Consider the following 13,970-nt stretch of genomic DNA (forward strand, 5'->3'; position numbering starts at 1 on the left):
ACAATTATCACTCAACTGTGCAGGAACATGATTCATTTGACAACCTGGAAATGTTTCTTTATAATTGTGTGTCATGTTACCAAAATGTTCTGATTAAGACTAGGAGAAGTCATCATAAATATAATATATTAGTTCACGGTTGCTTTTATTTCAAATCAATAAGATATACATTACACTTTGTCGTAATTTCAAAATAATAAAATGTTAAAAAAAAACTTGATAAAATACTACGCAAAATAAATTATATATATGTATATATTGACAAAAATGTCTGCAGAGGGGATGTCCGCTTTGGAGGACTGAGAGTGCCAAAATTAAATAAATACATTATGAAATGTTTAATTAAAATTGTCATGAATTGTTTCATTAATCCATATTTAATGACACTTTAATTATTTAATGGTGCATTCATTTATTAATCTAATTTATCTGATTTGATATTTAATGAATGAATGAAACAATTAATTTCAATTTTAATTAAACATTTCATGGTTTATTTATTTGACACGTTCAGACCTCCATAGTCCGCTGTCACGTCCCAAATAACAGCTCAAGAGTGCCCTCTGCTGGACATATAACATATAACACTACAATTTCACAATTTCTCCCTCATCAGTCGTCTCTTTTATTGTTTTTCGTCAAAAATTTGATTTGACTTTGTGGAGAACAATTATTCAATGGCACAGCACTGTTATAGTCCAAAATCATTAAGGCAAAAATTGTTTGTATTTATACATTTTATTAGTTTCTTTCACCATTTTGAACCAAGCATTGAAGATCAAATCGATCAGTTGTATTTGACACTTTAAAACAAGTTGAATTATGACAACAGATAAGATTAGCATGTTATTTCGAAGCCCATGCTCACCTGAACATGGTTGCCACACACACACTGTCACATTGGCACGTGCTGCAGTCTTATCATCAACTGAAAAGACCACCATGCAAAGTCCAGCGTGCACTCTGGGTGGTTCCCACAAATAATGTTCGAAAGTTCCGTGCTAATACACTTCTTTTAAAACACTAACAACCTGGATAAATTACAGTAGGCGAGCGTAAGGCGTGACTTGCAGTCACAGCAAACCGCAGTATATTGCTCATGCACAATGTTCCAGAACATGTGACAGGACAAGCTTATTTTTCTGGCGAGTCTTTTATTATTGGAAGCAGAAAATTGTTTAATTTAGATTTAAATAAACGTATAACCCAAACTTGACACCCGTGATTGAAGTTGAAAAAGTTTATTTAGATGGACATTCATCTCATTTTAAACAACATATTCTTTGAATATAATTATTTTTTATAATTACAAAATATTTTCACACCTTTAAAAGATGTGAACGAGGTCGCTGCATTGTTGCGTTTTCTTTACAGTGAAAAGAAAATGCAGCAAATCTACAAGATACAAGTGATGAAGGCTGATGACAATACAGAAACACTGAGCATTGTTGGAAATGAAAAGTATGATTTGAAGTTGCGCAATGATATGGTATTCTCATTTGACTGTAGTTTTACATTATTGTCAGACTTTTGCTACGTCACCATTGTCGCTCTTAGATGAAATAATTTAACATAAATAAAATGTTAATCTTGTTAATGTACCTCGCTGCATTCAACACACAAGGGAAACTCAAAGTTTAGTCATTTTCACACTGTCTAGCTCCAACTTGATCTCAATTCCCAGCTCTGTGTCTGCACACATTGCAGGGTTATCGTAGGCTTCTATCTGCCTCTCCTTGTTGTCTCGCTCTTTATCTTCATCAGTGTTGCAGCATTTGCAGCAGCAGCAACATTTGGCAGTGATCACACCCACCACTTTGTCCCAAGGTTCCAGAGAATGCGCCCAAAGAGGGAGGAAGTCCCAAGACCGCAATACTGCCGGCAGACACTCCGGCTTTCTCTTCTGCAGCACGTTGATGACAATGATGATGATGAGGAGGGCCACGAGAGGGCAAGCCACGCCCACTAGGACCTCCCAGCCAGCCAGTGACAGACTGAAGACGAGCAGCGGCAGAAGGAAGAAGCAGAAGATGATGTAGACTGCAGCGAACCAGCGGTAGGAGGCCGTGATGTTGCCCAAGCCTTTGGCCAGTCGGATGGGGAATCGGGTGAATGGAATCGGATACCACAGAATAATGCCAGAGATGTTGAACAGGAAGTGTACAAGGGCAATCTGGAGAAGGCGGGAATGCACTTCATTCGCATGCCGGTAAAACCACCAAAAGGCATTTTATGTCAAATATTGGGTTTGCCTTATTTGCGACTGACTGACCTGCAGAGCGTTAGCCAATGTGTCTCCTGGACTGGCCATGGCTGCCAAGATGGCGGTGGTGGTGGTGCCGATGTTGGAACCAAGAGACAATGGATAGGCTCTCTGTATGCTGATGACGCCAATACCTACAGGGATGTGCACAAGGCAGGCTCATGACATTGATCTTTGCTCTAATTAATCACTTCAAATGAACAACTTGGGGTTAGTTTCCGATGAATTTAACCAATGTACTGCAAAAATAATTCAGATGAATTTTCATTTTTTTTAAGTACTGAATTCGGTATTCACGGATCACCACTATATGGATGGTTAAATGATGGATGGATGGATGGACGGACGGACGGACCGGTGTGTGAGTAGACAGGATTGTTGGATGGATGGACAAAGGGTTGGTGAAGGAGTGGTTTGTTGCATGATAGATGAGTGACCTTACCAACAAGTGGAGTGATAGCAGAAGTAAAAACAGAGCTGCTCTGCACAATGAACGTCATTCCAGCTCCGACTAAAATGGCGATGTATCCTGTGACCCAACCAAAGGGGAATGGGAAATCTGCACACATGCACATAACAACGTTAGCAAAGAACACCTTCACTAGGTCACATGGAACGGGTTACGTTGTACGAGCCAACCTTGCGTCCCCACTCACCCGTGTTTAGTATGTTCTTGATGATCATGGCCACTTGACCCTTGAGCATGGAGTTGAGCAACTTGACAATCAGCAACAGGCAGGAGCACAACACCAGCAGAGAGAGAGCCAGAAGGATCAAACCCACAGCCAGGTCGGACAAGTTCACATCTACAAAAAGGTGATCACCTGACAACATACATACAGACGTCGTGTCAAGTATAGAAGAATAGATGAATTACTTGGTGTCCTGTCATGCTCACATTTCTTGATGTTGTACGTTTGTGAAATGTTCTTGAGTGTGAAAGTGTAGTTGCCGTCAACCCAACACATTGAAGGAGACGTGCAGTTCTCTGGACCAGGAACGGTGACATTTACTGTGCTCTGAAAGTCAGGCATAGTTAAAAAAAAAAAAAACTCAGCCATATATAGAGTGTCACAGAAGTAACAATTTCTTTCTATTTCATTTTGGGTGTCATTTGGACACCACATTTTGACATCTTAAGTTTTACAGATTTGATAAGCACGTTCCCTTGCCCTTGACTTCTTCGCAGGTGGCAATTCTGCAGCACTACTCAACTGTCATTAGGCAAGCCATGGGAAAGCTAATGATATCAGAATGTTATCTTTATAAAAACTGCAAAGCCTAAGATGTCAAATTCTGATGGCTTCACTTCTGTCTGAATGATACCTGAAACAAAACCCTTTATTGTTATGCCAATGTTTGATCCTACCATGTTGGTATAAGTTTCACACCACCTCTTGATGAGGCTTTTGTTCCGGGCTGCCGGATCTCCAGTGGCTATTTCACTTAAGACAGACTTGTCCAGCTGGGAAACAGAACATGCAGAAATGTAATTCATTTCAATCAATTGTAATTCATTATAATTGACATTTTTTTTTAAATCACCAAAGACAAAAGTGTTTTGAGAATACGTTATATCTGTAGGGTATCCAATTTTGAAAAAATAGAAAGTTTGAACAAAAAAAAATGTGACAGTTGGACACTGGAACACATGAACTTTAAACGTTTTGATCAAAAGTACACTAAATTATTGTGAGAACAGTCTGGACTTTTTTTTGTACCTTTATAATGGACTCCGTGAGAACATCAGTGATGACATTCAACAGGTCGGGGGCCTCTCCGCTCTCGATCTGGAACGAGTCGATGATGAGCTTGGTGACCACGTACAAGTAGCCAGTGGCGACCTCTAGTGGCAGCAGCACCAGAACCGACAGCCAGTTGAAGAAGTCGTGCACTGTTGCTCCTGCAAACGCCCTGACAAGAGTCGTGAAGACAATTTAGATTAATGCCACGCTAAATGAACTTCGCTCGCTTGTAGTGGTAGCATCGTATATTACTGTGTTATTATCGTATCACTCGAGATTATGACTACTGTGTCTGTTTTATGACACACCAGATGATTTATTGAATCATTACAGCAAAAAAGAGACATTGTCACGAGCCTTCAGCTGATACTATATCGTTGTGACCAAAACACAACATTCATTGGAATGTTTGGGGAGATGAAGCCACCAATTAGAAATCTCCTCCCAATTTTTTTCAATTGTTTGCCTTTTCAGTTATTAGCCATACTTCCACTACAAAAGAAATTGTGAAGCAACGTAAGAATACGTCATCACGTGGCACGAGAACCTGCTCAGTTACAAATATTTTCCCAAATATTGAACAGTGAACTGCTTGTTGGCAGTTCACTATTAAAAAATTTGTTGCATTTTTTTCTGTGGAACCTACCCCCAACTATTCGCTGAAAATCTCTGCCCAGTCTAAATAGGAAAGTAGTACAGTAATCGGTCCAAGGATCTTGCATGTGGACGTGATGTATTTCGACTGAGCGACAATCTTTGTCAGAGAAGAGTTAAGTGTAGCCTTTGTTGTTATTACAAAGTAATTGCCACATGTGCATGAACATTCCCAATCATCATGCATTTTTCAAAATCAAACCGACTAAAAGACATTTATGCTTAACTCATTCACTTCCAGTCGAAAAAAAAAAAGATTTTTGACGTCTTTATCCGTCAAAGGCAGTGAATGAGTTAAGGCCAATGTTGTAAGGTATTATTATATATAATAGACTTTTTATAACCCCTTCTGGGTATTTATTTATTTATTTTTTTATAATTGCACGTGGGCCGACCGAATCAGACGAGTTGAATATTCCACACGTCCGCATCTGAAGTTACCTGCGAAAGACACTGCGGTCCCCAGCCTGCGTCATGGCAACCAATGTGTTGGTAACCGAGGTGCCGATGTTGGTCCCCATGATGATTGGAACAGCTAGCTGGACTGTTAGCACTGCCACAAAAAAATAAAAAATAAAAATCATTTCATCATGCCTGAATGTGTCATGCCGTGTGTGTTTGTGCTCACATCCAGATGAGACCATGCTGACAACAATGGAGGATGAAGTGGATGAGCTCTGAACCAGCAAAGTGACCAGAACGCCAATGACCAGACCAGCCAGAGGGTTGGCCAAGACAACGTTGTCCTGGAAAATGTCGCCTGCTGCTTTGCCTGCGTGGACAAGGTTGACATTTATTTATGTTTTTGTCGCCTAACTACACCATCGTGACGTGTCAGGCCATCATACGCGGACCTCCAACAAGCTGGAAAGCTGAGCTGAGGATGTCCAGGGAGCAGATGAACATGTAGAGAAGGCCCAGCAGTGCAGCCAGTTTCACAATTGACACCAACACACGCAGCACCTTCCCTTTTGTGTCCAAAGCTGATATAATACAGAAAGCAAAACATCAAACTGTATTTTCAATCCCATTTTTTGATAAATATCCATGCAAAGAAATATCTATAATATGCGATCCATTGGTGGCGTGCATCTTTCCAATAAAAGATGATTCGATACACATCTCGATACGTAGAGTGTGCTACGATTCAGGGACTACTTTTTCAAGCGAAACGATTTGTTTCGGTTTGATTTAGTGGAATTGCGATTTAATTTGATATGGTCATGTTCTTCAAAACGATTCGCAGCGACACGCATCTCCCATAAAGGCCGAGTCGATACATATCTTGATACATAGGGTGTGACGGTTCTTTTGAAAATGTGACACAGTTTAAATTGTTATTTTAATAATAAATGAATTTTAACCATTTTTTTAGTGACGCCTTTATTGAAAAATACGACATTTCTGACAGCACTGGAAACGTACGTACAAAGTATGATTCAGTCTGAACTTAAAATGTTTTTCACCAGTTCCACCCAAATATTAACAAAGTTGTTCCAAAAATGTCACGTTTTTTTTTTTCACATATAATTCTGTGGCTCTGATTGACATCAGTTTCAAGTCGATGCATTTTTTTTTTATGTTGGTATCTATGTTGAAGATGCTGATTCGGGCCTTACACATCATGTGCATGACTTTCAATAATAACCTTTTATCAACATATTTATGTTGTTCTTATCATCAAGTCATTATTTTATGACCCCAAATCAGTCCAGGGAACACGCCCAGTGTACTCCCAACGTACACTACGGTTGTATTTATGACATAATGACAAACTGTATGGTGGCAGTCGTATTAATAGTAAAATGCTTGTTCGAGCCATTGAGTAGCGGCTGATGCCTCACTTTTGGCATCATGCCTTTCAGTCTCACGGATGTGGAAGGCAAAAAATTCCCACTCACCTGACCATGACACCCCCGTGTCTTTTAGCTCAGGCAGATCCCAAGGGTCTTCCTCCTCTGGCTGCCCATCATCCACCAGCGCCAGGGTAGAGTCTGCAGGACTTTTTTGCACTAGTTGCACATTTACAGAAGAACTGGTATTGGGATATCATCGTTTGCTTGCACAACATATGTATTCCATTCAAAAACTTACTTTTGCTGTCATTTCTTTTGAGGTTCTCCGCAAGCTGAAATCAAATCAAAACAAACATTAAAATTGATTTGTAATCATTCCAATCAGTCATAAAAGATTTTGATTTTTCATTATATTTGGTTTTATGTTGTTTGCTAACAATGTATGGTAAATTACAAACATCGAAATTATCACAATAAATATATTTAAAATGAACCCAAAAAGTTTATTCTATTAATTGATGAAGACGAAAACAAAAGATTTTAGCTGTTATTTTAGTTAGTTGTAAAAACATAAGATTTGTTTGTTTTTTTAAGTATTTTTATGTTGTAATGAAAATGTATTTTGTAAACGTTCATATATATATATATATATATATATATATATATATATATATATATTATTTTTTATTTTTATTTTTTTTCCATAACCCACGTCAATTGAAGGACTCTCTCACACATTTACCAACTCGCATGCCACGAGGCATTGATCAGTTACATGGTGTCATCCGGGCCGCAGTAAAATTCCATTAGTACAACACAATGACACGGAAATGAAGCTGAATTGATTTTCAATATTTTTCTTTTTTTATTTTACATTCACACAGACACACACGCACACATCTTTATTCAAATTTTGCTGTCATTGTAAAAATGAAAACGGTTGCAGTATGAAGTATTCTCTCAGTTCGCTCTTTAAATATTTGCTGTTAGTCATTGACTGACTAATGGAATGATCTTATTGATAAAAAGAAAAACTGTACTGGTACATTTGGATGTTATACAGAAGTGTTTGTGTCTAATTGTGTTGTTAGTTGGTAGCTCATATCTTCATTAGTTTGAGTAAGAAACTTGTTTTGTGGTAGGGTTGCATATCTTGCCATAGTCCACCCCACAAGTTTTATCTCCATTTTGTGATAGTTTTCTATTCAACAAGAAACAAAAGCAAGAAAAAAAAAAGAATAAAGTCCTTACCCCAGGTGGCTTGAGTGCATCCATGCTCATGCTGCCTTGAGATTGTCAAATGCTGCGTGCACACAGGTGGAGTGTGAAGGTGAAGGAGGGTCGGCGGATGCCTTCACATCGCTGAGAGCTCTCGCAGATAAGATGAACACACCTTGCTTGGTCACTCACAAATTTCTTGTAATCGCTGCTGTGACGTGTGTTGCAATCCAACTCAACATTGTTGTACTGTCTGACTACTCTGTTGTATGTGACTGACACGGTATGTGTGTGCGTGTGACTGGATCATTGTCGCACAGTATTGATCTTCTTTATAGAGCTACCCATTAGTCAACACCATTGTGCTAAATTTAGACTTTTGATTGGGGGGGGAAGTTAACACTTTTAAAATTTCTTGTTAGATTAGAATAATGAAATTAGAAATTCTTAGTGTCATCGAGGTGCTACAGTTTCTGCATGTTTTACTTCATGCGTATTGTAGCTATAAACATATGTTTGCAAGAGTCACATTCACTTATTTTCATCTCTAAGTAATTGAAAAGGAGAAGACTGTTTCTTATTCTATCCAAATTTGAGTGTTTTTTTTAATCTGTTGTAATGTTGCATTGTTTGATATTCTATGGATTTTACGAAATATACAGTAATTTGGCCCACCCTATTTTTTAATGTACTTGGATTGGATTGGATGCATTGGCCTTTGGCCTTTTGGGTCACACTTGTACAAAGTTCTGTGTGTGTAGTGTTGTGATTTAGTGTAACAGCAGCATCTAGTGGTCATACTATGCTATTACATAATTTAATTTCCATCAATTTTCTAAAGCATGTGTGTCTCCATTGAGGTCACTGGTAAACTGGAGCCTATCCTAGCTAACTTTATTCGTGAGATGCATACACTTTGGACCGGTCACCAGTCAATCCCAGGGCACGTGTAGACATACAACCATTCATAGCCACATTTTCGTAGGGCTAGTTTGAAGTCCTCAATGAACATGTGCATGTTTTTCAATCTTGGCAGAAGTTGGAATAACTGGAGGAAAACAATGCAAACACAAAATGAACACGCAAACTCCATTCAGGAAGGCCAGAGCTGATATTTGAATACAAAACTCGGCTGTTAAGCAGATGTACTAACACTAGATTACAATGAAAATTAATTCATGAATGTATTTTCAGTTTTTTCAATGTTTTGAAAAATCCTAAATTGAACTAAAACTGTCCCAAGAAACAACTGACATTAACCAGAAACGGTTAATTATTATGGGAACAATGCAACTAAATTAAAGTGAAAGCGGCAATGGACTACATTGACCACTTCAGCCGCTTGAAGGCATTCGTGAACAATTTCTCAGACATGAATTGCCAAACAACATCATACATATAATTATTAAATTGTATCGTCCACAATATAATACATACACGTAAAATTGTGTCACAAATATTTTTAGTTATTTGAATTAGAATTGTGAATCGGGTAATTCACTGTCCGGCAAATGTCTTCAAATGTCACCTTTTCATTTCCGGGTTACGTCACAATCAGCAATGACATTGTACAGAGTGGTACACACGCCACTCCACTTGTAGCGGATTTTTTCCTACTATTTCACATGCATTGAAGGCTACCAAACGTGCTTTTGTTAAGTGTTCAACATGTCATCTACTCCTGCGGGTTTTAATGAGGAGCAGCAGCGCCAAAGAGCTCAGGTTAGCAGCACGCCTAGAAGTATTATCCGACCCTCGCATGTGCTAACGCGTTTAGCTTGCTAGCTCCGAGTAAGGACGTGCGCCTCCACAAACTGCGTCTGAACCTCGCCAAATTGTCATGAAACCTGTGTTTGGAATAACGAGATTTAAAGTGCCCGGTTGGTCCCATAACAGGCGCCCGTGGGCACCGACTACATCCCCACCGAGGAGGAGAAGAGAGTGTTTAAAGAGTGCAACTCGGAGAGCTTTTGGTACAGGTGTAAGTACTGAAGCACTCTACATGTGTATTTTCAAAAAATTGCGAAAGCAGATAAGCTCTTTAAGTTAGTAGAATATGTACTTGTCATTGCGTCCCACTTTGTGGTATTACACCCCCCCAAAAAAATCAAATTTTATATTTTTTGTTTGAAGCTTGAAATGTGGTATTTTCCTTTTGAATACACACAGCAGCACTAACTTAATCACATTCCTACCAGCTGCTAACCCGACTCTAAATGTTGAGTGAAAACCTCGCTGACTGTGTCAATCACTTAAGTGCTATAATGTTATGGCTTGCAAGTGTGCATTTCCTTGATTAAATAAAAAATAATGCTTACCTCGCAGCGGTGCCATTCTCTGTGGTGAGCATGGCCATCACTCAAGCCCTGATTGCCAGAGGTACGACCACATACCAAACATATGCTATCTTATGGGACATAAATTGATAGCAGTTTGAATAAATAACCCCCGTTTCCACTTAGGGTCTCTCTCTGCATCGCCAAGGTTTGGATCACTTCCGAAAGTGGCCTGTAAGTTTGAAGACAAGATGATAGAAACATTTTGTTGTTTAACACAAATGCAAGCTGTTTCTTGAACTGGTTCTATCAAAAGCTGTATGAAGAAAAAATATCTTCAATGTAACTTTAATCCCATAGACATGAAGCGTATGAAACTTTCTAAACACAATATCTGTAATGTTACATTTGCATACATCATACATTTCAAACTGTAGACACAGAATTTGATCAGACTGACAAATGTTTTGATGAAAACAACCTCTTGAGTGAAGACATGTTGCTAACACAAATGTTGACAATGTATGGTATGCTATATGTGCTGTAAATTCATTTATTTGCAAATATTAGAATCTGACAATAGTCTTCGATAGATTAGAAAATAAATTAAAAATGGCTTTCGAAAAACAACAGTAATTAAGTCTCTGTATTTTTATTTACTTTTTTTTAAAAATGTGCAAAGCAACCAGATTTCATATGATTTCAGGAGGATATCTCAGAATTTCTAGCAGTCTGTATTGAAGCATCAATTCCGATGGATGTGACTTTTATTGCGTCTCCCAGTTGCTGGCTTCTGTGGCTACCTGGCAGGGAAGATGTCTTACATGAAGACATGTCAGGAGAAGTTCAAGAGGCTGGACAACTCTCCTCTGGGAGAGGCCCTGAGACAGAGGACGGGATTGTCTCCACACCTGTGTGCACTACCGCCAACGCCACACTTTTGAGGGGGGGGGGGGGCAACCCTCAAAAGCAGGCCCCTAACATCATTCTGTCATTTTCCTGTCTAGTCCGAAAGGTGCTCAGTCAGAGCTGAGTGATCCTGGCACTCCGAGCTATGACACCATGTTCCAGCCAGCAAAGATGCCAACTTCCACCTCAGAACATGGATTTAATCCAGAAGCACTTGCTCCCACGCAAAGCGCAGATGACTTTAATGTACCAGGTAACACTGGCGATGACGTTTGTGTCTTGGCCCATATTTAGATGTTGTAAGATGTTAAACTGTGGTGTCTTCTCATTAGCATTAGGAAACTTTCTGGCTGGGCATATCACTGTTTAGTCACAAAAAACACAATCCACAATTTTTTTCAACCTGTTCCATGAATCTATCCGTACAAATACGTAAAGCAAAATTAAGAACAAAGTTGTGGTGGGAAACTGTTTTCAAGTCAGTGTCACTTAATTTCCAAATATTTTGCTGCCAAACTGGTGCGCAGTACAAGTTAAAATGCGTAAAAAAAATACCTTCTGTTATATTGGGGTGTGCTTGTTTGTTGTCAGTGAGTCTACGACGACGATGTTGTTGAGACCACCAAGTCAGTTGTTGGGACTACAACTTCCTCTTGGAAAAGATGCTTTAGTATTTCTTTTCTACAAGAGTAAATGACAACCTGTTGTGTCATATTGCAGTTCAGTCCTATGAGGATGAGAACGACCCCAAGAGGAAGTCCATCCTCTATGAGGACCTGCGGCTGAAAAACCGAGAGAACTACGAGGTCACACTCACCCAAAAGGCTGAGTCGATGCTCAAAACTCCGCCTGAAAAAGAGCCAGAAAGACCAACAAAAAGCGGTAAAAGAAAAAAATTAAAAATCTTGATTTTTTTTAAAAAAAATTTTTAATGGAAAAAAAGTTGAATCAGTGATTTCTCTTTATGTTTCAGTGAAGAAGAATATCTATGGAGACACCTGGGAAGAATGAGTATTTTTGTGTAAAAATGTAATTCACTTATCTTGTGGCACAAGGTGGTGTCTGCTTGTCAATTAAACCAAAGTGCTTATACTTCTGTCATTATCGATGAAAGTTTTTTCACTCCAAAGCTGAATAGCACACATACAATTACACTCGCTCCACAGTAGTATCACTGATATATGTAAGGGTGTGCGCTAAAGAAGAGCAAATCCAAATTCTTCGGATTTGACTTAGTTATCAATTCAACATGCATCTTGTGGGGGGAAAAATCATTAACAATAAATAGGATTTGACTGAGTTAAAGAGTTTACGCACAAACGACATTGTGACTCTCATGGAAAATAATGTATTTTTGCTCTGAAATTGCTTCATCTTGACTAGTTTGATCTAAAAAAAACTAAACAAAAAACAATCCTTCCATCCTTGTCACAGTTAATTAAAATAGGATTACATGCATGATCATATATGTGCATTTATCATATAAAACAAAAGTCAATTATAAATGCCCGTGACTGTGAGTATGATGGCTGTGTGCGCAGCCGTGTCCATGACTTGTCCCACTGACGCCCGGTGCAGAGGCATGAGGATTAGAGAAGGATGCAGGTCCAGATACTCCAGTGGCAGGGTTCGGCCAACCTTCATACATCTTTGCTGTGCCACTAACCGCCATGTTGGCGCTTGACGCTGGCGCATAGGCCTGCACCGGGTAGGAACCAGGTGTTGGGTTGATTTGAGGGAGGAGTGTTTTCCTCCTGTCCTCTGTGGAAGCTGGGACAAATGCCACCATGCTGATGCGCCTCACCAAGCGGAACGGTGGCGTCTTCTCCGCAAGGCCTGCCCTGGCCTCAGAGATGTCCATAAAGTAGAACCATCCTCGTCCGTGCATCCATCCAATGAGAGTGGAGATGATGCTGCAGGGGAGCACCGTGTGAGGAATGAGGACGCTGGTGATGAGGACAAACACCCATGGGAGAGCCATGGTGGGGAAACTGACTCCACAGAGGAACGCTTTGGTCATTTTTGTGTGCGTGGTGGTTAGGGCCACGCATGCAAGGGCCATAGGTACCAACCCCTCCGTGGGCCCATTGCTCTCCTGCAGGAGATCCAGGATGGCGTACACCAAGCCTGTCATGGCGGACATCAGAATACACACAAACAGGAAGCGAACAGTGCCAAAGCCTTTCTCCAAACTACCACTGAGGAGCACCATGGTGCAGATGCTGAGGAGCAGCTGAGTGAGGCTTCTGTGGTAGAAAGGATACGCGAAGATTGTGTGTAGGTGCCCTTTGAGAAAAACACTCGCCCCAACACTGAGGCTCCCCTGAAACGAGTCCGAGAAGGTTTGGAGAACAAACACTGCACACGACGTGAGTGTGATCAGGAACATCCCGCTCGTAATAGTAGGAACCGCATCTCTGCAAACTTGGACGAGCGCCCTTAAATGGCCCGTGCTCATTTTTTGGTCGTGAGATTATAAACACAAGTAAAAATTCAGATACTTCCGGCCGCTCAAATGGTCTGGAAACGATGGCAGAATCCCGGAAGGAGTGTTATTAACGTTAAAGTACAATTGCATGACGCATTCTTGTTCAGTTAAAAATACCAAAAATTGTATATTCGAGTGGATAAAAATACATTGACCAAGGCGTTAAACGAATTTCACTCCATATTTTGGTATTGGAGTTTCCAAGCTGTGCTTGTCTAGAAGTATTTCCGCTTACGAATTTCAAAATAATGGATGTGTGACTGTCATGGGTTATTACGGTAGTGGATTTCAAATGAAGTAGTCAGGTGATTCTTGATTTCCGGTATAGGTGCAACTCTTACGCCGCCTTCCTTAAATGTTACAGAGAGTGCAGTGATAGCAGAATCGTTTTTAAAATCAGAAGAGTGTAAAATGTTTGGTTGTTTTGTTTTTTTTTATTTTGTTAGTATACCTGTCATGGATTAAGATTGTATTTGTTTTATAAAATCTCACTTCCACTTCAAGTGTCTATACGCTTTTATTTTGAAATTCATAACACAAAGTCTCGATGGGATTATATTTTGGCGGTCCTGGTACCGGCTACTGATGGCCTGAGCGTGGAGAAAATTGTTTCTTGCTCTT

At 39.7% G+C, this 13,970-nt stretch overlaps 3 protein-coding genes across 4 annotated transcripts; 1 reads left to right on the forward strand and 2 right to left on the reverse strand.

The window, feature by feature from the left end:
- Positions 1-1,347: 1,347 nt before the first annotated feature.
- Positions 1,348-8,065, reverse strand: LOC148332290 (sodium-dependent phosphate transport protein 2B-like). Of its 2 annotated transcripts, XM_088302362.1 has the most exons (13): positions 7,710-8,065; positions 6,757-6,790; positions 6,564-6,674; positions 5,517-5,645; positions 5,291-5,434; positions 5,104-5,215; positions 3,985-4,177; positions 3,633-3,728; positions 3,162-3,282; positions 2,920-3,087; positions 2,706-2,822; positions 2,273-2,397; positions 1,348-2,173 (listed from the first exon to the last, which is right to left on the reverse strand). In XM_088302362.1, the coding sequence occupies exons 1-13, from the start codon at positions 7,737-7,739 to the stop codon at positions 1,631-1,633; spliced, it is 1,923 nt and encodes a 640-aa protein (XP_088158488.1). In that variant the 5' UTR covers positions 7,740-8,065; the 3' UTR covers positions 1,348-1,630. The 2 variants fall into 2 exon arrangements, with proteins under 2 accessions (XP_088158488.1, XP_088158490.1); XM_088302364.1 differs by lacking the exon at positions 7,710-8,065 and having other exon boundaries at positions 3,985-4,053; positions 6,757-6,791.
- Positions 8,066-9,220: 1,155 nt separating this feature from the next.
- Positions 9,221-11,951, forward strand: LOC148332291 (OCIA domain-containing protein 1-like). The gene is made up of 8 exons (XM_088303706.1): positions 9,221-9,398; positions 9,573-9,657; positions 10,002-10,055; positions 10,139-10,186; positions 10,736-10,865; positions 10,960-11,114; positions 11,582-11,743; positions 11,835-11,951. The coding sequence occupies exons 1-8, from the start codon at positions 9,345-9,347 to the stop codon at positions 11,870-11,872; spliced, it is 726 nt and encodes a 241-aa protein (XP_088159832.1). The 5' UTR covers positions 9,221-9,344; the 3' UTR covers positions 11,873-11,951.
- Positions 11,786-13,563, reverse strand: rhbdd2 (rhomboid domain containing 2). Its single transcript, XM_088303705.1, has one exon. It carries the CDS (start codon positions 13,317-13,319, stop codon positions 12,360-12,362), a length of 960 nt encoding a protein of 319 aa, XP_088159831.1. The 5' UTR covers positions 13,320-13,563; the 3' UTR covers positions 11,786-12,359.
- Between the last annotated feature and the right edge of the window lie 407 nt (positions 13,564-13,970).

This window comes from Idiotropiscis lumnitzeri, chromosome 8 (genome assembly GCF_059441095.1).
Source record: "Idiotropiscis lumnitzeri isolate Australia: NSW breed Sydney's pygmy pipehorse chromosome 8, RoL_Ilum_1.0, whole genome shotgun sequence".
Lineage (NCBI taxonomy): Eukaryota > Metazoa > Chordata > Actinopteri > Syngnathiformes > Syngnathidae > Idiotropiscis > Idiotropiscis lumnitzeri.